Here is a 26,231-nt window from a genome sequence, read left to right as displayed (position 1 = left end):
CCAGCTTTAGCGAGGGTTTCCAGATACATTAAGTTATTGGTATTATATTATTAAGTCTCAGGCACAATAATTCCAAACCTGGCAACGTCACTGTGACAACAAGACTCCAAGAAGTCACTGCACCCTGCTGTTGTTTGGCAAAAAATAGTTTCAGCACATAACCACACCTAAAACCGCAAACTGTCATTATATCTGTGTTTATGTATAAATTAAACGGGATGTGTTAATTAGTGAGCATTAGAAGTGTTGGTAGGCACATTTTTTCATTTTGGACAGAGGTAGCTGTTTCCCTTCACTCTTTATGCCAAGCTAGTAGGGGTGTGCCTGATTCATCGATTCATAGATTAATCGTGACGCGACACTCAACGATTCAGAATCGATTCATAAATGTTCAAAAATCGATTCTTTTAATAACGGAAGGAAAGTGCAGCGGTCGGAACGAAAAAAAAGTAGCGCGTGTCCTCCCGGACATATTATGGGGCCCTATGATTTCCGCGATCACTGAATCCGCCGACTAAAACGGAATCTATTTTTTAACGCGGAATATCGCGGAATTTGACGTAATTTGAGTGCAATTCTGTTTCCGTGTGGAAGAGGAACGTGTGTCTGGGGAAAAGTGCACGGAGGGAAGCAAATCTGGGTGGCACAACAAACCCCTTCCACAGACTAAGCCCCTCTTCCTTAAAAACAATTTAAGTATGGCGGAGCGGCTGCGTACGGCTCTGTGTTCGTCGGCGAAAAAACTGCGAAACTCGACGCGAACTGCTCGGCTCTGTACTGAGGGGTTAGCGCTGAGTGTCGCATATTCTGTCAACACTCCGTTGACTGGAAACGTAAGAATACGCGCAGTGACCATATAGTGTCCAAAATCCATATGAGAAACAATCTGGCTGACATGCACATACAGTAAGATTTAAAAGGATTACTTTCTGGACAGGTAAATCAAGACATCAGATTGTAATAGAAGTGGAAATATTGTCAATTTCCTTTCCCTATTTTTTCTTTTTTAACATTTTTTCATGTACATGTTCATAGTAAAATAAGCAAATCAGAATCATGTCAGTGCAGCCACACGATATATATTTTTAGTATTATTGTTTTTAATCTACATCAATAAACGAAACAGGCATTACATGTGCGAGCTAATGTTTTTTTCTTCTTTTATCAGAGCAGTTAGAAAAGAGAGATAAACGTGTTTTTAATGGTGTAAACTTAACCACAGAGATGACAGGTCAGAAAACTCTGACATGAACAGTTTGTGCAACAGTCAAGTGCATTTTGATCTTTCCAGGTTCGAGAACTTGTGCAGATAGACTCATCCCATGACAGAGAGGATAAACTGCGCTGTTGACCAATGAGGTTTTGTCCACAGAAAATACATCAGAAAAAGAAACTGCCTCAAAAACAAGGTCCATCTAAACAGACGAGCCACCAGCGCCCTCAGTGAAATCCATCACCGGCGTCACAGTGGGAAACAAGTGAATTTGTCACTGACATCAGACACGTCATTTATATAGAAATGTCAGCATAGCATTCTCATAATGATGGAAACAACAACGCTGAGGGCTTTAGGCCTCGCACTCTGATGCCTGTGTGCAAACGTCACCAATAATGTGTCTTTAGTCTAGACATGTCAGGGCTCTGTGGGATCTATATCCACGCCTTTTTGTCAGCGCCTTCAATCTTCCCTGTTGCTCAAGAGCTAAGTGCAAGAGATTAATAAGTAGATTTGTAATGCACAACCTCAGGTTTGACACTATAAGTCATCGGCTGTTTATCGCTCTGGCTTTCTCGCCAGATTGAAAAATGGCAGACGCTGAGTAAGTTAGTCAGCCAGGCCTCCCAACCCCACCCTGCACGCCACCAGCCTCCTATTTCAACCCCCACCCACCCACCCCACCCTCCTCCCCGTACTTCAGGACCGGGAGGTACAGTATACTGTAGCAGCTAATGAGCAGCTTGTGTCTTTTCTGTTTGTTTCCCTCTGGCAGACAGATGATGTGACGCAAACAGAGGGCTCTCAGCAGCTGCAGCTCCAGCACTCAGACTCTTCAGAGAAGCAGCAGCCTAAAAGGTTACATGTCTCCAACATTCCCTTCCGCTTCCGGGACCCTGACCTAAGGCAAATGTTTGGGGTGAGTACTTACAGGAAAACGCCGCTTTATCACAACCGAGGTCTTATTTTTGTAGGTCTAGCCTGGATATGTTAATGGTTATGGTAGGGCTGTACTTGTAAACTTAATTGCTGTGATCTGAGAATGCAGTTACAACATGACAAAAAAGAACAAGCAGTCAGCCTGTGATCAGACAGGCTGTAAACAAAACAACACATTATAGATTATCTAAAGGCGATCTGAAGCACTTTACCTGGAGGCAAAACTGGAATTTAATAACCTGAAACAATGATAGTGGAGGCACCCCATCTCATCTGACTCAAAGAGCTCCTCTGATAATGTCAGAAGAAATTATTACACTTAATGACTTTTTTGGCTTATTAAGGGACCAGTGTGCAGGAATAAGTGGCATCTAGCGGTGAGGTTGCAGATTGAAACCCTCACCCCTCCCTTTCCATGTGTGGGGGAGAAACTATACGGTGGCCTTCAGATAACATAAAAACATGAAAGGCCCTGAAAGCTGGTGGTACTGTAGAAACACGGCAGTGCAACATGCTATATGAAGGGCTCATTCTGAGTTTGTGGTGATTATACTCTAATGAAAACATATTTATTAAAATTATATTTCATTTCAGACAATAGTTTCTCCCTCAATCCCACACACTGGGCCTTTAAGCGTCATGAAAAATGAGCGTCAGGGCCAAATCACACAACAAAGACCACGTGTTTAATGAGCGCGGCCAGTGCTTAAACCATCATCTGGTAACTGCATTGTCAGGAGGGGAAAAAAATGCCCTCTGAGTTTTTACAAGTCAAGAAAAGAAGAGAAAAACAGTCCAATCGGTCACAATCAGGTGCTGATGTATGAGAAAAAACTCACCGCGGCCACAAGGCTGAAGTTCGTTGAGATATGGAACCCAGCACTGCAATGATTTTACCGTTCATCTTTGTCTTCTGCCCCGTCAAGACCTCTATTTAGCCAGTGGTTCTCAAACTGGGGGGGTGGGGCCCCCTGCAATGGAGGGTAATTAACTTGAGCTTGATGAGGACAGTAGGAAGGATGTCCAAAAACAGGGGACGCACTGGACGCACACACATAAATCAGAGTTTTGTTATCAATGTGGAAAAGCTTCTCAAGTCGCTTTTCGACCATCACAGAACATTAAATTTTCTGCTGAAACTGGTTCTGAGGAAATGATTTTTCCTGATTACCTGTTCAGGAGTTACACACACAGAGCAGTCAGCTGCAGACAAATGTGGTCATATTACATATCAGCATAACAAAGGTCCTCAGCAGAAATTCTCTCTTTCTCTCTCTGTCTCTTACTCAATTAATGAGGCGATGAATATTTCAACAGCTCACCCTTGTGTCTCACAAAAGCCTCAATAAGAATTGAACCAAACAGCCCAAATTCAATAACGATAATGGATCTGAATGGAGACGATGGCCAAAAATGTACTTTAAATGTTATGCGCTAATTAGACCATTAGAACCCAGAGGCGTTAATTCTCATCGTTATGAAGACAACATCCAGCTGATGATATTAATTACAGCCCTGGCTGTGGCTTTATAAATTGCAGACAACATGGCTGCTGCCTCTCTCTTTCTCTCTCTGATTGTTGGCTTTATTGTCCCCAGCTCTGGTGCAGGTCGTGTGGAATCCAAATCGCCTCAGTAATTAGCTCGGAGGCTTTGTGTGCCTGGCCGGTGCGTGCAGATATACGATACAAAATTGATCGCAGCCCACCCAGTCCCCCTCAATCACTCTCCTCACCCACGTGTTGCCCATGCCTTCCTGTTACGTGCCCCCCTTCCCTACTTGGTGGTTGGCATAGTGGAGGATTGTGGGATTGATTGTCTTGGGTAGTGCTTGGCAAGGAGATAGCTGGTCTGCTCCACCCTCTGACATGGCCTCCACAATGGGCCTTTGTGTGATCAGCGTGTGGAAAGCTTCATCCCTCTGGCTCTAATGGCTTCTGGAGCGCCACCGGCTCAATACGCCATTACTGTTACGCATGAGTGAAACCCACAGACATGCAGGCGGGAAGACAGAGGAGGAGGAGAGTGGAGGTGCTGCACGGCCCACTAGAGACTAAGGCTAAGCCCCGCCAGGAGCTCCATCTGCTCCCACACAGCACGGAGAAAGCGTCTCTGGTGATGGCAGCAAAGGTTTCGAAACCAGTAGAAGGCTTTGGATCCAGCACCCTGAAACAAGAAGGGAGGGCTCGAGATTCACCCCTCACACCACAGGGTTATGGGTGTGGAGAAACCTGTGAGCCTTTAACAAGGCGCTGAATGAAGGGCTCATTAGGACGACCACAGCGGACCTTAATCAGTAATTAGAAACTGTGATCTCTGAGAGCTAGCGAGCGCGGGGCAAATGAAAACACTCCAAGTGCGAGCGAGCCCTGCGCGGCACCCATGCCGCACTACTTGAGGGTGCCCTCGTTTATGCAACCGGGTTCTTCAGCAGTGCTTCTCTCAGTGCATGTAAGGGCTCTCACAGCATTTCCCAGAGCAATCAGGACCTCTGCCCTCCCCCCATCCTGCTGTCACACTGACTGCTGTGCCTGAACGTGCTCTGCACTGGCACACCACTGTTTGAATACACAGGGCTGCTGTAGCGTAATTATAGGTTTCTGAAGAGCTTAAAGATATTCAAGCTAATCAACGGTGGAGGCACAGTGGCCTTGATCTTGTTTGTTGCTTCCACACTCGGAGGCTTAAGGCACAGGAAATAGAATGGATCATAATTTCCTTTTTTTTTTTTTTATAGGGAAAAAGGCAGCAAGTCCACACCCGTGTTTTTACAAATTTAGCTTCTTTGCTGAAAGACATGAGTACTTTACATTTTGTCTTTGCATGCATGCTATTTTTTTTGTTGTTGTAATCCAGTTTCTGTTTCTGTTTAAAATGATTTGGAACATCTCTGTTTTCTTAATAACCCAGAGAAATGAATGGAAACCAGTGGACAGCAGCTGGATCAGCTGTAATATAAAAATAACATGGAGAAACCCACTGGTGTGGGTTTAACATGTGGACGCATCTTTTTAGGATTTCATCTTCATGTTGATATTGAGTTGTTTTTAAAGTCTGTGGATCTGACTGCAGCCTCTTAGCTGACGTCAGTTTCCCCCTTGTCTTCCCTCTGGAGACTCCTCCCATTGAAGCTATTGTTTATCGGTGCTGCTGATGCAGCTGTTTCTGTGCGTGTGTGTGCGTGTGTGTGTGTGAGTGGGTGGGTGGGGATAGAAGTGCATGAGATCACTGGTGAGCAACGAGCAGTCCCCAGCGCCATGTGGAAATCCACAAAGACGACTTCCTCTGAAACTAATTAATCGACGCCACAAGCCCATTACGCTCGGTTAAAACAATTAGCATCTGCACATTGCATGGGGGAAGCATTGTCATCTCAGGCGAGAAAGGGGCATCATGCTGGGATATAAATGCCTGTGTGTGTGATTGAGCCAACGCTCCCCGTTCGAATCAGTGGAGCCGAGCGCCATATGAGGCAGATGTGTGGATGAGATCTAAAGAAATTCTTTTCGCGAAGAACAGATATATAGGGAAGAAGAGATGCCCCCTGCTGAAAAGGAGGAGGTTTTAAATAACTAATAAGTCTTTTTTTTTTTCCTCTTTGAACTCGGTGTGGCCAGGTCACAGCATTACCCTTTCAAGTGGGAGGGGACATATGTTTTTCGCTAACCCATAAACCCTCAGCTCCTCGAGCCCACTCACTCCAGCCAGATAATAGCCAGCTCCTCCTAACCCCTATTAGTGGCTCAGTCAAACGATCCATCCATTCCCATTGAGCGTCGACCACATGGAAGGCCCATTTCTTCCCTGTTGTGCCGAAATGAAGGCGACGCGGACCGCTTGACAGGGTAATTACTTTTAATGAAATAATACGGCCATTGTAGACAGCAATTAAAAGTCGCTCTCACTCCACTCATTAGAGGAACTTACAGTTTACTTTCATTCCTCTGTTTTCTAATGATCCGAAGGCAGGCCTGTTAAATCGAAAGGCTGGAGCGTGTTAACCCCCGGGGACCGGCCCTTAGGTCCTGTTGACTGTGAGAGCACACAAACAAAGAGAGGAAGAGAGAATAAAGAATAGAAGAGACAGAGAGAGGCATATAAAAGGATAGAAAGGTAGAGTCAGAACTGATCCACCGCACTCTCCTCAAGTCAGAGCTCAGTTATCCGCTCAGGAGACTTGAAGGAGTGAATTTTCCCCAGGTGATCGCAGAAGTGCAGGGGGTTCCACATCTCAAGACAACATCAAAATATCGTCTGATGCTTCTTCTTTTCTCTTTGTGTTAAAACAAGCAAACAAACAAACATCAGAAATGCTGATATGCAATCAAAGATCCAGTATTTTTACAGATTCTGTGATCTCGTTTTATATGGTGCTGATAGAAATACAAAAACGCATTAAAGCAGCGACTGTGAGTTCTCTTTTTAAAGCATGCCAGCGAGCTTCAAGAAGTGTTTGCCGAGCTAACAAATGCAAATTGACCACCATTTCCTCACAAAAGTAACATTTCCATATTGTCTTAATGGTTTTTCTTTCTCCACTCGCCTTCTCATGAATTCACAGCCAATGAGGCTTTCTAACTCCGTCTCTGCCCCGCTCTTCTCTTTTTCTTTTCTCTCTGCAGCAATTTGGAAAGATTTTAGATGTGGAGATTATCTTTAATGAGCGAGGATCCAAGGTAAGTGAACTAGAACGCCAGCTGCTTCATTACCATGTACTTCTTCTGTTTCCTAATGATGGCATTAGTGTAGTGTGTACATTGGCTGAGAGTAGTGGTCTCTAAGCCTGGTCCTGGAGACATGCATCCACCATGCCTCTCTTCCTCCTTCTCCCTCCCTCCCTAATGTTTTTGTTGTTGCAGCTCTCACCCAAGTTGTGAATCATTAGCCCTGTCAATCAATTTATTATTGAGCTGTTTCACAGGCTGCAGCTCCTCAAGCTTATGGAACTGAAACCACTTGTTTAGGGTCCTGGTTTTTATTAAAACGATTCTACATTATTCAGGTTTATTATTTAGTTTTATCATATTTGTTTAAATATGATATAATTCAGGATAAAAAAATGTTCTCTGGAATGTGCAAATAAATGTTTAGTTGTGTGTTATTGATGGAATAAGATTGATCAGGCTTTTATATTATATTTTAACCATCAGAATACCAGGCGCTGGTCTTTTTTGGGATTTGTTGACATTAATAAAATTAAACAGCCCAATCCTTTAAGGTCAGTTGTACAGTAAATTAAAAATACTGGTAGTAATTAAAATTTTACTTCTCAGAATCTTTTTTTAACCATGTGTTTTGGGGATATCTTTGATCAGGCACATATGTATTTCGAGGATAATTTGAACTCCTAAACCAAATTCACCAACACGCCCACAGAGAAACAGCCACAGCTCTGTTACTGCAGTATCAGTCTCTTAACCACCTACCATGGACAGGTGAAGCCTGCGGAGGTGTGAACAGCCGAGTGCTACTCATCCAGCTGTTCATTTAATAGAGTGTACTAAGCTCCACAGCTTTCCATTCATAAAGGAGACAGGCTCCCTGGCTGGGTGTTGAGGCATGAATGCTATTGATTCCCATTCATACCTGGGAGTAGCTCAGGCTCGTATACAGGCATGCAGGGAGCCCTGGAACCAGGCGACACCGCTGCACTCAGCCCCCTCTGCCAGACAAGATTGAGCACCGGATAAACCTGCCTCCTCCGCCGTAACAAGCATTTATTGTTTGTGCCCTACAAAGCCATTACCCATGATGCCTCTCTCTCTCTCTCTCTCTCCCGCACCCTATGTGCTATATAATGAACCTACCAGGCCATTAATAAACAATCTATTTCCTATGAAGCTTTGGCAATTTGCATTCAATATGTTTGTCTCCTTTGAAAAAATGGTGGCTCCTCCCATTTGTCTCCCCTCTTGTAAGCTAATTATTTGTGCATGATAAAAAAAAAAAAAAAAGATAGAGGGGGTAACCACAGTCGGGTGAATGTCCAAAGGATTAATTTTGCCCTCAATTCCTTTTTTGAATTTATTTCTTTATCTCTCTTTCCCCAAGGACAGGTCCCGTGTTATTTATGCTTGGAATAGCAGCCCGGAGATCCTGTGTATGCATACGAGATCACACTGCTCGCCATCTCTCACATGTATTACATCCTCAAGCAATTATCAGGCAGCGCCGGCCATGCTCCCTCTTCCCCTGCCCATACCTCTATAAGTATATATAGAAACCAAAGGAATGGGACTTGTTTGGCCAGCATATCTTAATGCTTCCGCTACAGAGCTCAGGTCCAGTATCCCAGTCCACATAATTCAAGGAAGTGACAAACCCCCCAGGGGAGCGAGGGAGACAGAGAGTTGGGGGGAGGGGGATGGAAATGAGGGGTTGGGTATATTTTGGTCAGGGTTTAAAGTCAATATCCTCGCTCTTCTCTATCACAGAGGATGGTATTTGCAGTGACACCAATCGCTTTTTTTGCATCAGTGAGCCAGTGTAATTTTGCCTCTATAAAAATGTCCTACTTATTAGTGCAGTGAATTAGAAATAGTCAGAGATCAAGCTAACATCTCGGAGAATTCATCTTCACTCCTTCGCCTGCTGCCCACGTCTTCAAAGGGAGACGGGGCCGTTTGAGCGGCCGCGCTGCTGAAGTTGTGTAGATAATTATACGACTATTATGGCAGCTAACACAGTGTTTTGCATCCGCTGCTTCCTGACATTCACCCATGGCACCGGTGCTGTGCTGTTTAATTGGGTAAAGCAGGCAGGTTTGTTGGTGTTGTTGTGTGAGGTCATGTCACCGTTATCCTCTCCTCCTCGGATCTCTCTGTTTGCTGTTTCCTGACGCCTCACTAACTGCCTCTAATTAATCTGGCTGCTTACAACTCGACTCTGCTGCTCACCTACTCCTGTCTTCTCACCTCTTTCCCTTCTCTCCTCCCTTCCCCTTTCTTTTTCCTCTGTGTGTGTGAATATGTGTGGGTGCGTATGCGTGTGCAACCTTTCCCTCTCCTTTCTCTCTCCGCCGGTGGCTAACGTGGCGCTCTCAGGGCTTTGGGTTTGTAACTTTTGAAACAAGCACAGATGCTGATCGTGCACGGGAGAAACTAAACGGTACAATCGTAGAGGGACGCAAAATAGAGGTGCTTTCATTTTTCCCTTTTTCCCGTCTTTTTCTAATTCCTGCCTGTTGCCTCCTAAACTTACCAACCTCTACCAACCTCATGCATTAGCATGTGGCTGCTGAGTGTGTGTGTGTGTGTGTATGGATATCTGCATGCCTGGATGCATGCATGCATAATGGTGCATATAACTTGTTCTCGGTAGAATGCAGGATCCATATATGTCAACCTGGACACGCCAGTTGTCCATCATTACCTGACAATGCAGAATGAATGCATGCTATCATCCTCTGGGTTCCTGTCAAACCTGAGAAGACCTGCATTCCCCTGTCACCATCGTTTAGTGCTGCCTGCTCTAATTCCGCTCTTGTTTACGACGAGCCGAGCCCCCGCTCAGTCATTCTCATCAGGTCAATAGAAGAAAATCAAAGCACTGTCTGTGTTTTTCTTTTGGAATCCATTTGTTTATCCAACCAATTACTGATTTTGGAGGTTGTTCTTTTTTTTTTTTCATACCTGTGGGTAATTGGTGCATGCCTTCCCCCTCTTTCCAGTAATTTAATCATGTGTAAGAAAATTGAAAAAAAATTGAAATGATGAATAAATTCATGAAAGGGTGAACCAAACTCAATCACACCAAAGTGCTACAAACATATTTACATAATCATTTATTTATTTATTTATTTGTCTGTCTGTCTGTTACTTTATGAATTTGTCTTTGTTTCATCTTGGATTGCTGCTTGCTTTTGGCCCATCCTGGATTTCTGGATAGTAAACGTGAAGGTCGGTAATCATGGGCCATATGTTTTGTCGCTTTTGAACAGGTGAATAACGCAACAGCACGAGTGATGACGAACAAAAAGGTGGCCAACCCGTACACGAACGGTAAGAGCTGAACTGTATCATAAAACCTAAAAGCGATACTACGACTTTTTTTGGTTCTCGTTGTCACTCGAGTTTTTCTCTGTTCCACAGGCTGGAAGCTGAATCCGGTGGTCGGAGCTGTCTATGGTCCTGAACTGTACGCCGGTGAGAGACCTGCAGCTTCTGCTCTGACAATTCTGAGTGTTTTTCTCTCTGCCCTCCACCACATGCACTGCAGCGTACCTGAGGCCACTATCAGCCGCAGCCAATCCCAATCTGACCCCTGAATTTCTACAATCGGGTTCATCCTGAACCTACTGAACATGAAATTCCCCTCAAATCAAAGTGAATCTGAGAGCGGCCCAGATAAGCAGTGGATGATCCAAGCTTCTCTGAGTGGCTGAAGGAGCCTGAGCCATTGTTTGCACGGTGTGCAACTGTAAAGCTGAAAAAAATGATTTCAAGAGCAAGCGCCCCTGCAACTGTTATCAGATTGTGGAGGCTGCTGCTGTGGATGGATTTGCCAAGTGCGCCAGATTGACTTTTACAGAGCTAACCGAATAAGGGAGATTGAGTGAGCGATATTGTTGGCACCTACCCTGTCGAAGACCGCTATTCCTTCTGGTCTCAGTAATGGAGGAATGAGATGAGCTCAGTGGGGTTTTCCCTATCTCTCTGTGCCTCGACATGCCAGCTTTATTGCTGTATGTTATATGAACCCTTTGCATTTTAATGAGGGGGAAATGGTACTATTTCATTTGGAAGAAGTGCTGAGCACATCGCGCCACTTTAACGGCTTTCCTTTCTGCTCATTAGACTAAAATCTGTTCATTCCCCGGACAGCTTTACGGCGAACCTCTAAATAACTGTCCATGACAGAAAGCAGTCATCTATCATTTTTATTTCATCCCCAACCCCTCACCCCCTCCATGCCTCCTCCCCTGCCTCCCACCTACCTCCTCCTCCTCCCCCCACCATTCCCTTGGTTTTGACATCTTCCCTTGATAATTACACACACACAAATATACACACACTCCTCTGTAGGCGCATGCACATTCTCAAACATTTAAATTATACCATGGAACAGGTAGAATTTTCTCTGAATTAAAAATCTGGACATTAACTAAGTTTAACATCTGTTAACAATCATTTCACTGACCCATATACACAACAACACAATCCTCTGCCCTGTTTTTACACTCAGACCAAAGCATTCCAACATACAGAAATAGATAACCTATGTAGAACACAGACACTAATACATGTCGCCTCTTTCTTGCGCACTTTCTTCATATTATACACACACACACACACACACTTCCCAAATCATCTCATAAATCAGAGGGAGTGTGGTCCACCACTCCAGGCAGGGGAAGCAGGAGGGGCTGGGTGATTTATTGGCTGCTAATTTTTCAAGTCGTCTTGACATGGCGCTGGAGTTTGCCAAGCCTAAACGACAACATATGCTTGCCAGCTGGGAAGATGGGAAACATAAATAAGAGATACATTTTTGAAACAAACCGCCCTAACGAGCAGCAAAAGGCCATTTTAGCTATTAAAAAAGGAAAAAAGCGACACTGACCATGCCTTTGACTCTGATTCGCTTCCTCTCCCTGAGAAAAAAAACAACAACAACAAAAAAGAAAAACAAGAACAAGGTTCCAGGAAAATCATCATAGCTACAGTTAATATACTTTTGGTGGGAGTAAAATGGGATATAAAGGCGATTAATCACTGTTTATCAGTCCTCATTTCTGTGCAGGAGATCAGTAAAATTGGGAGCCATAAATCCTGGCTCGGTGACAGCACACTTCGTCTCCATTCGTCCTGGCGCTACAGGTTTATTGTCCTCAAAACCCATTCAGGAGAATGACGGATGAGAGCCTCACGCCGGCTCCCCGCTCTTAACCTCTTCCAGGGTAGATTGGCTCCTCCTACTGATGGGGGGGGGGGGGGGGGGGGGGGGGTAGTTGGTAGGGTACAGGCAGGCAGTGCCAACCCCAGGTCCATGTCCTCTGTTGCCAAATAACATACAAACCTCCCCCAGAGCCCTGTTGGAGTGAGGTGGGGGGTGCAGATGAGGGGGTCTTGGTCCAGGAAAGAGGAGCAAGGTGATTGGTTTCCCAGTCAAATGGAGGAATTGGCAATAAAACATGGCAGTGGCACAAATCATGGTGTGTGGTAGCTGGTAGGCGTCCAGTATCTGTGCTCACCTTTGTCCTGGTTTACTGTCCGTTTTACCCCAGAATCTGTTCTCCACGGCCTCATCCACGCCTAACCAGATATAACATAACCCCCACCTGACTGCCTCTGTCTTTGGTCCACTTCTCTGGCTTAGTCACACATGTGCATGTATCTGTACATACTGTTTATAATCATATATACAGGTACAGTGTGTAGAGATCTGTACATTTATTTAAAGATTTAATTTGTCTTCTGTGCACCAAAGCAGATCCATGTCATCTTGTACATAGGTTTTTAAATTGGCATTAATTTTTCTAATGAATTATTTAAAAAGAATAGTTGTAGATATTAATGTTACATCAAAATGTGGAAAATTCATTTAAATAAATAAGAAAAACGTTCGGGGCAGATCTGTATGCAACACATATTGCACAGTTTAGCTCATCTTACAGTAATTGGCAAACTTTTCTGAAGTACTCATTGTGTTGGATGTTTCCAGCACCATGGACAGCTGCCACTTAGAAATCCCCTCATATGGCCGATGCCCCCCCCCCCCTCTAGCCCCCCCCGGCTCCTCTGCAGCCTAATTCCTAAGGAGACAGGAGATGAGTAGCTTTTCATTCACCAGTTCATATTTTCTGCTCCTAAGTTGGAGTTTTCTTGAGGACTCGTGAAAAGCTACCAGCTGTGTAAATGACAGAAAAGATAGGCTAATTGCCATCTTAATATATGTGGACAGATCCTCTCATTGTTGGAGTGTACGTTAGGGGGATAATTAAGCTCCAGACTCTTGATTAGATTAAGCTGTTTTTGGTCCCCAGCGCGTGGATTAAGTGCTCATCGCCCGATGTATTTGAGCAGGACGTATTAGAGAGATCAACCTTGTGGAAAATCAGATCTTTCTTTATGGGAGCCGGTTATGACCCCCATCATTGGCACAGAGCTGGATTACCTCAGGTCCAACTGGCTCTGCAGGTATTGAGCTTCTCTCAAGTTGACACATATGACATATGAGGTGCAGCGTGACCCCGCCGCCCTCTAGCACATAACTCATATTTTCTCCAGCCCCCCTCCCGGAAAAGGTTTTTGACTTTGGTGGCTAGACCAGGTTTGTGCTCTCGTACACCGTGGCTGTTGTTGCTTTTCACAGGCTTACTAAGGTGTGACAGTGCCTTTGATTTATGGGTTATTATTGAAGCAGTGTAGCCTATCGCCAACTCATTATGAGTTTACATTCACATACATCAGTGCATGCATATTGCATACAAATTTCCAAAAAGAAAGAAAGAAGCCATGGGACTTTCTGGGGCCCAGAAACAGTAGTGATTTGTTAAGAAGGGGAGGGGGGGGCACACACCTCGGAAACTGTCGAAGAGGATTGTTTTTGCCCTTTAGCAACTACGCTCAGATGTCCACTGCTCCAAAAAAAGAGACTAATTTAAATGTCAAGGTCAACATTATAAATCACTTGGGGGAAAGGGGGCACCCTGTGAGTCCAGGCAGTCTATTGGTACGTTGGCAGCAAACAAAGTGCCCTGCACCTTGGTGGGTGTGTGGAGGAGGGGCATGTGGGCGTTACCCGGCCAAATGAGACGCAGAGTTTGAATATGTGTGCGGACCCACTAATGGAGCGTGATGTTAATGGCAGAAGACATTAAACCTGGCTCTCTGTGTTTTTAAAAGCACTACTAATCTGTCTCCCTGTCAGCTTTATTGAAGCAGCCGGGCTAGGGTGTGCATCGTTCATTAGGGTGCTCACTGGTTTCGTCCACCTGCGGGGTTAACGCTGCACACGGCACAGTAACGCCAGACCGTCACTCTCCGGGCAGAAACCTATACGCTGCCGAATAAATGCAAGCTACCATGGATCTTCATTTCGGTGTCGTTTGTCTGCGATTGCGAGGGACTGCCTGCTGTCTCCTTTGTGGCAGCGGGTTCATCTGAAACACAGTGGATACATGTTATTAACCTGTGTTACTCACCCCAACTGAGCCTCCCCCCCCCCCCCCCCACAACCCCACCAACAAGACCAGGCAGGAGCTTCACTGCTCCCCATCACAGAGCTGTCTCTGATTGGAGGAACTGAAGTGGTCTGTGATGAATTCACCCAAAACATGTCATGGAAATGAATAAAGAAGAATAAGGTGAGGGGAGGGTGATGAGGAGGCGTTGCTGGGGATGAAGAATAATGGAGATGACTGTGTTGTGATGGACTAGGCGTTGGGGGAGGGAGAAGGGGTGAAGAACAGAGGGAAGGGGAATGTGAGGGAATTTCGATTGCTGGAAGAGAGGAGGCCAACTTAATCATGTCTCGAGATCGGTGTGTTTGTATGCACCTCCACAGCTTGTAATCAGACCGCCACTGGACTGATTGAAGGTTAAGTAGAGAGCTGAGGATCACATCGTCTGTCCTCTAATCTGTGACCGTGGACATTTTGCCGCACCATCACACCAACCCTTACTACTCACCCTGAAGCCTTTCACCCCAGCCTACCCTTTCCGATTTGCTGGTAGCCATCAGCAGAGGACATATGTAGCTGTGTGATTGGCTAAAGATGGTCCCAGATGGGTTTCGAGATGGGGGTCATACTGAGGTTTGGGCCTTGGCTGTCCAGCCCATCTGCTCCATTTCCCCTTGGGGAAGTTCTGAACATCTAGTCAGGTTGTTCAACAACCTTCACCTCCCATTTGTCTCTACCCAACACCTAGAAACGCCCTCTACCTTTTCCCCGTCCACCCTCCCACTGTTCTCCTCGCTGTTAGACCATTGTGTCTAAACTATGCAAAAGCTGTGGTGCGAAACTAGTGGTATTGCATCCATTACCTGCCTATGCTTCAAGGCTGCCCCTCGCCAGGCACCAGGAAAAGATGCGTACAGCAAATGTGGATCCTTGCTGAGTACGGCACAAAGCAGCGAGCTGGGAAAGGGGAGAGTGCTCGATGAGGCGCACCTAGAAAAGATTAAATCTATTGTTTCCTTGTCTTCCCCATAATGCATTCTGTCATAGGGAAAGCAGTGCCACACGTCTCTCTCTAATGTATTCTGTCATAAGGTAAGCAATGCCAAGTCGAGGATGTTCTCTGAAAGTCATTTTCTCTTCTCTCGTGTGTTTCCTTCCACAGTAACAGGGTTTCCCTACCCTGCCACAGGCGCTACAGTGGCCTATAGGGGTGCCCACTTGCGAGGTCGGGGGCGGGCTGTGTACAACACGTTCCGCACAGCTCCGCCGCCACCACCCATCCCAGCTTACGGAGCGTGAGTATCGAATGTGTTGTATGTTTTTTCAAATTAATTTCAAATGTAATTTCAAAGAATAGCTCCAATAAGGAAGTGGGGTGATGAGTGTTAATATATATTGTTTGTCCTAATTTTGTTGAAAACAAGTTATTACATAGGATTAGTTTTGGAAAACTAATACTGCACATTTCATGTCCCTGTTCGTTTACTTTGTTATTCCTCTTAGAGGGGTCTTTGGGGAGTAAAATCATATTTGGTATCTAGGTATGTACACGCCATAACTCTGCCCATCTATATATTTGTTCGATGTCTGTTGACAAAGGAGGAACTAACAAAGCCACAGGGAGAGCTGTAGAGAGCTGTAGAGAGCTGAGATAGCGTATTACTGGGCAGATCTCACTGGACTGTGACCAGGGCCTATGCTGATCTCCTGGCTTTGTGCAGCCTGCCTCACACTCGTCTCTTATCAGCAGTGGTCTGTGTGGCCGTGGGAGAGGTCTGACGGAGGCCGGCCGAGGGCCCAGTATAGCTGTCTATCTGTGATTAGATCAGGATCCATCTTACTGCAGAGAGACTCACCGCTGAAGCCGGGACTGGAAATCCCATGTCCCCTTTCCCCTCCCTCCCACTCCAGGGCCCTTTGCTACTGATGGCAGCTGGTTGATTTATATAGCGGAGTCATGTGACGGAGCTCCTTCTCTGCCTTCTTTTGTCCTCCCCCCTCTCTCCCCACCACCACCAGCCCTCCTGACAACACTGCAGCAACTGGAAAGACAAACAATTTTACCAGAGCAGAAAATTGGACGGGGATGTGAAACGGTTGCACTTTTCGCTTTAATGTGTCATTCATTATTTGTGGCACAGTACACTAAAGCTGCTAAGAGCTGACCCCACACACCTGCAAATGGCTGAAATAGGAAGGATGTCAAGGGCTGAGATTCAGTAGGGCAGCATGTACTCCAAATGAACTAACACTCCTTTCTCGTTCTCTAATTTCACAGGGTGGTGTACCAAGATGGCTTCTATGGTGCAGAGATCTATGTAAGTACAGTTGGCTGCTTCTTCTTGCCTGCTTAGATGAAACAGAAGTAAAGCAGACAAAAAGCCCAGCCCCGGAGACAAAAACGTGATCTCCTCAGCCCCCAGCATTCTCCCAGCCTTGCTGCCAAGCCAGTGTTGATTAGGTCTCTGTCTGCTGTGCCAAGAAACCCGACAACAAAATTTAAAACCCCCTCAGCTCCTCCCCCCTCTCTCTCGTCTCTCTTCCTATGATCTCAGACTTTGGCAAAGAGGCAGACCCGGGCTCAGTGTCCCGTGTCAAGTTAGGTCATTTCTTCCTTTAGATTTGTCTGGGTTTTTGAGGTGGCTCGTCTTCTGCAGCCGTCCCCCACCTCTTGCTACCTCTTCCCTCCTCTCCCCTGTTTTTGTGTTTGTGTACACTGCAAGGGTTTGGCTGGGATATCCCTGCCTGCCCCAGGGGGTCTGCGCAGGCCCGAGTGGAGCCGGTTCCTCCCAGCCATCACCATGTGGGAGATAAGAGGAGCGGCAGAAGATAAAGGGATTAGCCGTCCCTCTGGATCTGTCCGTGCAGGCAGGGTCACATCAGGGGCTGGCCCTGCTGCACGTCGCCCTTGACAGAGGAAAGCATGGACGCTTGGGAGATAATGCTGAAATTACCACGCTGCCCCACTTTGACATCAGTCCAAACGTTTGCGGGGGGATGTAATTTGTCCCTTTGATTCTACTGCTAGTGAGATGACAGTGGGCACAGCAGCAATGACAGTTGCCTCTCACTTTCACCCCGACGACAACCAGTGCCTGGGAACAAAACGCTGAAACCCAGTGATATATGACTTACACAGCAGCCCACATGATAGGACTGTATTTCACTGGGCTTTTATTGTAGCAGCAACCACCACCATAGACGAGACCCGGACTGTGCTTTGAGTGATACGGTTTGTCTCTCACACTTGTTCTGCCACCTCCAGCTAAGTCCTGCACCCCAGTGTCCCTTGACTAAGGCCTGGCCAGGTTGGTCCATCACTCAACCCGTCAGGCCGGCCCCTGGTGTTTTACTGCCATTAGTTTTGGCACTGGCCACTGCACTGCTTCAGACTGGCTGAGTGTGCGCGAGGGTCTCAGATGACCAAAAGGAAGCTGTCCCTTAGCCCTCAGTGTCCTTCACAATCATTCAGTGGACACTGGCTTGCTGTCAAAGTGCACCAGCTGATGTGTCAAAGCTTCCCTTTGGAAATGAGATGACCTGCTAATACATTAGCAGAAAGGGAAATCGGATGCATGCACGTATAAATATACACTACGTGCATTGCATATGCTAATACATGCATGCATGCGCCGCTATGTAGAAACACACATGAGCGTACGCATAGATGAATGCACAGACGCACACATTCCGCACGACAAAATAACAAATGTGCTGCACTGTTGTGTGCAGGATTTGACAAAGAGGGAGAGTGATTTATTGGGCGTGTTTGTTCAGGCTGTTGCTGTAATCAGCACAGTCCCAAGGCTTGGTCGTCCCACAGGAAGTCATCTGCCTCCAGTACTGTGACTTCCTGTCCCTGTGGAAAATCTTGTGGGGAATTGGGGGAGTGGGATTCAAACGCCGCTCCTGACCTGATTTCATGTGCAGTCGTGGCCTCGACCATCACACCATTGCCTCTCTGCACCGCTCTCCATCGGACGTGTTCCCCCCAGAGTTTAAAAATGAATGAAAACATGCATTATTAAAAGCCACCTATCCACCGTACGGACGCAGATGGGCACACACTCTACTGGCACTAATAGAAAAACAGTGGGAGAACAGCTTCATTTTTCAAAGAGAGTAATAGCAGCACTCCACAATGAGGTCTTTAATTCCTTCCCCACTCTGGCAAATGAATACAGCGGTCCTGACTCCCCAACGGTCCGACCGTCTTCTGCCTTCTTACTTCATTTGTGAGCCAGGGGGGTCGTGTAAAGGAAAAAGGGGCTGTTCAATAATGTAGGAGCAGCGCCTCCTCAATCTAAAAATGGGCTGAATTTGGGAAGTTGGCTTACGTGGCCTCTGTTATGCTGTTGCTGCTCCAGGGATGAGCCTCTAGTATGACAATACCCCCCCCCCCCCCCCCCCCCCGCCCCCCAAATATGCTGCCTCTCAGAACGTCATTCATTCCCCTGTTGCTGCCGCCTGCCTAATATATCAAACAGCACCCTCTGGTGTCTGAGAGGGAGCCTGCAGTTGGGGAATGTGGGGTGATGACTGTGTAGTGCACAATTCAAAGATCTGTGTCTGCATTGTATTTTCTTGTGTCTGTGAGATGTGACTGTCCACTGTGCAGGTTGTGTGTAATCACTGATTAACACTGGTATTTTTACAGGGTGGCTATGCAGCATACAGATTTGCCCAGCCCACCACCACCGCTGCTTACAGTGACAGGTGAGAATCCCTCTCATCGTCTTTTTAATATGCAGGCTGCATTGGGAGACTGTAATTAATCTCAATGTACCACTACGCTGTGATAAAACTACTTAATGTATAAAGTGTTGCATGCTTCAACAGACCCAGATCTTATAGGTGATTCATTATATCAGAAATCAATATGTGAATCATTATGTAAACACAGTGGTGTTAAAGTCCACCGTGAAAAACGTAGGTTGGTGTATTTTGAAGCTCTGCAGCCATTTTCTTATTTTTTGGTCACAGCTCAAATGCAATGGAAAAATCGAATCATCACAAACAGGAGGCTCTTTGCTAAGATACTACTCAGAAATTCTCAGAAAACCCATGGAAAGATCAGGCAGAGATTTCAGGTATAAGAAAGAACGTAAAGCTGATAAAACACATGTTGAGTTCAGAGTGAAATGATAGACACATCCATACTATGTTCAGCAAGCTGCCTTTGTTTGTGTGAACTTTGATTTAAAGCAACAAGTTGATCCTGCAGGCTGTCAAGTAGAGGAAATTACCGACTGAAGTAGAAATAGATGAGGAAGATTGATGGAAAATGTGTTCATCGCAAAAACACTTGGCCGCGGTGAGAATGCAGTGAACATCACAGATTCATATCTAAAGGAGCGGGAGAAGCAAAGGGAGGATTGTTGCTTTAAATAATTAGTGTTTTCCCAACAAAGAGCAAGACGTCTACAGGCCAAACATAGACGGAGGATGTATGTGATGAATGGAGGACTGCTTCACCAGCATTTTATAATGTTCAATATAGGTTATTTTTGGTTTCTTGGGGTTTTTCTTCCCTAGTTATCTCATCTATTAGGCAAACTGCCGCATTCGTTTTAGCTCGGAGCTAAAGAATACAAAAAAGACTAACCTTGTTGGACTCAATGAGAAAAGCAGTGATATATGTCGTGACTCTCTGCTTGTGATGGGAGAGTGGGTATATCACTGCAGTATTTATGAATGGCCTCAGGTCTGTGGAAAGGAGGTAGGCAGACAGAGAGAGGGAGAGACAGACCAGCAGGAACTCTATCACTCCTGAGTGATGTCACTCTGGTTCAGGTGTGCTCCGTTTGAAGAGGCGTCGCTGATTCATTTCGGCCCCTGAAAGCCGTTGTCAGCCGGGATGTGGGCTGGTTTGGGAATCTAATCTGGGAAGGATTGAGCATGTCACTTGTGATAACGTACACCCTGCCTGAGAGCCTGAAGATCATATCGATAATGTAAGATTTATCAGGCCTCGCCGCAGCTCGAATTATGAGCAGCCGTGCTCGGCGAGAGCAGAAATTGGACAGCAGCTTTTTTTTCTCTCGGAGTGATTTAATTCCTGTTTCTCTTGCCTATACTTTTCCCTGAGATTTAATGTAATTCGCCCCCAAGTTGTTTGTTTTGCTTTGTCTGTTTGTTTCCTTTTGAATAAGCGGTCATGCCCATTGGATCAATAGGGGTTTGTCGGTATTGTCTCAGCAATACCTTATCAGATTTATCCGTGGAGCAGTCAGCCAATCATAAAAAGAGGTCACCAGGATTGTGGAAGGGGTGTGAAACCCCTGTAAAATATGAAACATTTATTAGCTGAAAAACCCACAGCGCTCACAGGCTGCATTACCAAAGCCCTTTAAGTAACTAAACAGAGCTCGTAGCAGTGAGTCTGAGGAATCAAAGAGACCTTGTGAAGAGCCAGTCACATCGCGCAGACCCTGCTGGCTTCCAATCAGCTCTGTTGAGGCTGTGTGACATTGCATAGGATGGTTTGACCTGCCGCTCGTCAGCAGTGCCACTCTGGTGAGAGTCATTTTGTAGATGTATTAGCCTTACAGGGCCTGTGGGGTTCGGTGCTCACTGAAGATAAGAGGACCACGGAGACTTCCCCTGACCATCTCGTGGCACCGGCCTCCTCCCCAAGGAGCCGAGACAGCCTTTCTGATTTCACGTCCTGCTCACTGACCTTGGGTGCTGCTGGACTTAAATGGGCCGAGCCATATTTAGATCTTATATAACTCAATGTAGCTCATGTGAAAGGCATGAACGCTGTATGTCTTGTTGTCTCCTTTAGGAGAATTTCTTCCTCTCTCCACTTTTTTTTTTTTTTTATTCCTGGTTGATTTGGTGCCCTCAGTCCTTGGCTGGGTGTGCCTTATCTGCTCCGTGCAGACCCTCATTTGCAAGCAAGCATTGAGAAAAAAAAGGAAAGTAAATAGAGGAATATGTGAAGTCGAATAAATAAATAAATAAGGCAGACACATCTTGTCCTGTCTCAGAAGGAAATTGGAAGGATTAGTTCCAAACCAGTAACAATGAAAAGACAGGGGTGTGAGCCCAGTGTGCAGCCTGGGTAAACAAGAACAGGGTGAGAGACCAAGCCCTCCAGCACCAACTGTGTTTCCTTGTCTGCATTTTTCTTTCTTTCCGTCTCCCCCTCTCTGTGCTCATTACCTATTCCATCCACCTAATCTAGATGACAATGAAAAGACAAGTATAATTCACCAACCTTTGAACTGCCCTTTTTGAACCACCTTGTATAACGCAGGAAGCCCAGGAGGCCGAGGAGGGAAATAACTGATTGTGTTAGAGACTTGAAAGGGTTGACTTGAGGGATTGAGCATTAAACAAGCATGCATAAATGTTCCGCTCTCCTCGTCAATGATAGATCAATGACCGTGTTCTCTGTGCCTCCCGTTGTGCAGCTATGGCAGAGTCTATGCAACAGCAGACCCCTACCACCACACGATTGGCCCTGCTGCCACATACAGCGTGGGGACTATGGTAAGTCTATGAGACCGCCGTCTGTTTCTGTCTGCGCCCTCTCTGAAACATCACGACACGAGCCGGCACACACACAGCTCACACTCCAAAATAAAGACCAGAGACTGTAGTAGTCACTGGTTTTTATTTGTGTATTTATTCATTAATTGATTTAGTTTTTGTCATGCTATGTGGCACACCCTAGTGGAGCTGAGCAGTACTGTAAAACCCCGGCATGTGGAAATTTCTCAGACATTTAGTGCAACAAACTAATGTTATGCCACGCGCGCTCACCTGATGCAACACTGATCTGACACAGGTTCCTCCTGAAACGAGAACGACTGATCACTGCAGTGTTTTTTTTTGTCTTTTTAACACAAACTCTGCATCTTACATAACAGTTACATTTCCAGGCTTTCTGTTCATTCTACATCACTCAGCTCACTACACAGTGAGTTGGATCATCTTTGTTTTTTTCCCATTCAGCCATGCCAAACTTGAAGGGATGAAGTTGAATTGTTAATGTCTGTTTTTAGCTAGCTTTTGCAGCTACTGTAACATCAAAGATGAAAAGTGATGATAAATGAAAGAACATCTTTTTTGGAACAGAGAGAGTTTCTCTTTGCTTTTGTTTTATGATGATGAGGGGATGGGACCGAGCTCACAGACCAAACCTAGAGATTAAGGACCATCAAACGCATGCAGCAGTGTGCCGTGGGACATAAAAGAGAGAGCGAGATGGAGGGGGGGTGTTGTCTCGCCCTCCCCTCCTGCCTACAAGCTTGATCCGAGGGGTGCTCTCTGCTTGAGAAATGACTGAAATTTACCATTCCGGCATGCATGCGATTTTTCAACAACATTAAAAAAAAAACGTACAGTTCCCCGGTGCAGCTGCTAGCTAAAAGCTTTCATTAATTAAGACATTTCTTTTCCCTCTTCATTTACTTAATTAAAAAATGTGCTTGAATGTTTTTTTTTTTTTATTCTTTCTTCTTTTTCCTCCAAATTTCCTTCCATTTCTCTGACGCTTTAATCGTCCTCTTGATGAAAGTAGAAGACAGGATTTGGCCCCTAAAAATATCAGAGCTAATGTTGTGTGTGTTGGGAGCTCAGGGAGCTAACACAGACTCGAGAGGGTGTGTGTGTGTGTGGTGTGTGAGTGTTCCTGTTCGTGTGGTGCTGACCAAATGGCGAGGCTACTGGGAGATGAGCTGTGCTGAGGCCAACATCAAATAAACTCTTGAGCTAAAGAGAAAAGACCAGTTTGGTTCCTAATTCTTTTATCATATTTGATTAACGGTTCTCCAGCAGAGAGGAGTCATTTTTGCATTTAAAAGCTATACAATAATTAGTTCCTCTGAGGTTGAGGTTGGAAATTTTCTTTACTCATTTCCAGCAGAAGTATCTCGTATGGATGAAAGTTTTCTACAAGCAAGAGGGCTCCCCAAAATTCAGCAAAATTAAGCTTTGAAGACATTCGGTAGCCTTTGGAGTTTGTCTGAATTCCTAATTGCAGTAGAGCCACCGAAAGATGAGAGAAGGGACCGTGTGTGTGTGTGTGTGTGCGTGTGCATGTGCAGGTGTGCATGCATAGGCCCACGTGCATGCTTTATGTGTGTGTCTGCCCTAGATATCTTGAGCATGGTGCTAAATCTAAGGGCTAATATCCTGTGGTGGTTTGCCCCTCCAGAAAGGTGCAGACACCTCTGCTAGACTTGAAAAGGAGCTGTGATTAAACCTCTCTGAACTTATTCTGCTTTGCTTGAATCTCTGATATTGTTACAGCCTGAAAAGGAATGGATTTCCTCAAGCGAAGAAGCACAAAGCACAATATTTTCCAATTTATTGCTTAATGTATTGAATTCAAGAAAATACGTAAGTGCAGGCGCCGTGTTTCTATGATTTTCTTTTTCTAGAAGGTGCTCTTTTTTTTTTACTGTGCTACAATATAAAAAAAATTTACAACAATTTCCATCAAATGCACCAGTTAAGCTCCAAATTCACCTTACCTCCTGATGACCCTGTTCCTAACACACACCCGCAGTGTATGCAATTGGGCAATCAATTCAACAAAAACCAATTTTTGGCTCAAATATGTCGAACTATCAGTCCGCCTCCCGATCACACTCGTATCAAAACCATTATTCTGAGATTAAAAATGATATAAAGAACTTGCATGGAAAAAGGAAGGAAATTTGAGGAGAAAGAGAAAGCGACTAAAGCTGTCACTTGAATACTGATTGGTACTTTTTCATCTTTGATGTTGCAGGCTAGCCTATACAGAGGAGGGTACAGTCGCTTCACTCCCTACTAAAAGAAAGAAAAAAAGCGAGAAAAGACAGAGACATTACCCCAACAAACAAACAAAAAAAAACAATATAAAAAAAAAAAAGAAAAGACAAACACAAAACAAGCGGTCCTTGGTGGGGAGCTAAATCAAACTAAAAGCTTCCAGGTCCCCATGCTGAGCCCCTCCCCTGACACCCTGTCAAGCCGATATTTCTACAACAACCTTTTTGATGTCATCATTGGTCTGCTCTTGTTTTGTATTCATTTTGTGCTTTTGGTTTTCTTTTGGAAAGTTTTATGCACATGTGCATTATCTTGATTGCTGTATATGGGTGCTGTGTCACCATAACCAATGTGAGCCTACTGCAGCACGCATGATGCATGCTCAGAGGTGTGTGTATGCAGCCGCTGTCATCTGACTAAGAATATACTGGGGCATTTTTATGATATACATATCATAAGTGATGATAAACATAATATATATTACACACAACAAACAGGAAAGCTACCAGGTCTGATCAGCTTGACACTGATCCATCCCAGTAAATTACCTTTCTATTTTCCACATAGCGTGCAGAAATAAAGAAGTGAGTCCAAACACTGACTAACATGCCTTGGTAATTCTTAGTTCAAAGACGGCACTGCTCTGATTGCTTTTTTTTTTCTTTAAACGTTGGAGTGTCCTACTGTTGTGCACTTGCAGTGGAGTCTTACAGGCTGTACTATGTGGTATGACAGCATGCAGAGTAAAGGGTCACGAAGGTCAGATTTCTGTCTTGGACTCACAATGCTCATATTCCAGCCCAGTCTCCTGCAAATTACTGTGCGTTTACATGAAACTATTCTGCACTGGCGCTTGTGTTTTTGGAGAAATGTAACGCTGACTGGGTTAATGTTGGTTAAGTCCAGCCAAAGGTAAATATGGGGGGTGAGAGCAGGAGCAGGAGCCTGGGTTCGTATCCTGTCTCATGTTTGTAGAATGTTTTGCAGACAGTTAGATCATAGTTCTGTCTGAAGGTTTTGTGTTAGTAGTTGTGTGTGGACTCAGTTCCATGGTACGTTTTGTAGCTACAGTTTGGGATGTCGTATTAGAGCAAATTATACAGGAAGGTGTTTCCAGTACTTTGTTCACACACCAAAACAAAAAAACTCAGTCCTATGTAACATAGCAACAATTTACAATCTCAGTACAGACTTTAGCCTGTAAATACAACTTAGTACAAAACTGTTTCACTGGATTAGTGCAATTAGTTATTATCTGATTAGTCGATCAAAAGAAAATTAAGTTTTTATAATCAAATAATCATTCAAGTCAAACATTAAGGAAAATGCCTGAAGGATTTGCTGCTATTCACTGTTGTGCATCACTGTAAATTCAATATTTATTTGGTTTTTAACTTAGTTGGACGGAACAAGTTCTAGAAAACTGTGGTGGACACTTTCTGTGATTTTACAGATTATGCAATTAGTCAGTCAAAAAAAAAAAAAAAAGCCAAAAAACAGTTGTTCATGAAAATAATCACTAGTTGCAGCACTGAACTAGATTGTGTGACATTATGCATGGCTTTCTGTTTCTCTGGTCGGTCAGCATACGTTTCCCCAAAACGTAATCGTAAACACAAAATAGTTGCATATGAATTTAATTTGCAGTAAATGTGGTTGCATATCCTCACTAATACACCGTGGCAGATAAAGTGTGGCCTCGCACACAGTAATGACACAGCACTGAGGCAGGTGAACCTGACGGGGGGCTGTTCTGCTACTGGCGAGTCACTGGTCTCTTTTTTAAGCATTGCACAAAATGTTTTACCTCAGGATAAACTAACTGAAACTCACAAACTAGAATACAGTGCTATTCACTCCTCAGCAGGCGGGATAGTTTCATTACTAACAAAACCAGCAGGTTTGTCCTCTTTGCAACACGGCTTTCTACAAGAGCTGATTTTTGATTTTTGTTTAAGCAGAGACCCCAGAGAGGATGATAAACTAAGACTGTACTGTTGTTCTTTATTAAAGCTACTGTATTATATATATATGTATATATATATATATACATTTATGTGTGTAGACATATACTGTATAACACAATGTACACTGTATACACACACAAGTACAATAAGATATTATATAAAAGCACCCAGGAGTCAGGAGACGCAGCGTAAATGTGTGTAGAGTGCAGCAGTGCTCG

General features: G+C 44.9%; 1 protein-coding gene across 2 annotated transcripts in view; it reads left to right on the top strand.

Annotated features, from left to right (window-relative positions):
• LOC121198956 (RNA binding protein fox-1 homolog 3-like) overlaps positions 1-24,098 on the top strand; it is a 73,853-nt gene extending 49,755 nt beyond the window's left edge. For both annotated transcript variants that reach the window (XM_041063357.1, XM_041063356.1), the window contains 10 exons: positions 1,992-2,135; positions 6,777-6,830; positions 9,198-9,290; positions 10,094-10,154; positions 10,245-10,298; positions 15,441-15,573; positions 16,557-16,596; positions 18,936-18,994; positions 21,697-21,775; positions 24,024-24,098. In XM_041063357.1, the coding sequence (XP_040919291.1) occupies positions 1,992-2,135; positions 6,777-6,830; positions 9,198-9,290; positions 10,094-10,154; positions 10,245-10,298; positions 15,441-15,573; positions 16,557-16,596; positions 18,936-18,994; positions 21,697-21,775; positions 24,024-24,068 (762 nt within the window). In that variant the 3' untranslated portion in view covers positions 24,069-24,098. The remainder of the gene's footprint in view (positions 1-1,991; positions 2,136-6,776; positions 6,831-9,197; positions 9,291-10,093; positions 10,155-10,244; positions 10,299-15,440; positions 15,574-16,556; positions 16,597-18,935; positions 18,995-21,696; positions 21,776-24,023) is intronic.
• The last annotated feature ends 2,133 nt before the right edge of the window (positions 24,099-26,231 follow it).

The sequence above is a fragment of the Toxotes jaculatrix genome, chromosome 18 (assembly GCF_017976425.1).
Source record: "Toxotes jaculatrix isolate fToxJac2 chromosome 18, fToxJac2.pri, whole genome shotgun sequence".
NCBI lineage: Eukaryota > Metazoa > Chordata > Actinopteri > Toxotidae > Toxotes > Toxotes jaculatrix.
The sequence above is the reverse complement of the archived record's forward strand: the minus strand, read 5'-3'. Positions and strand labels throughout refer to the sequence as shown.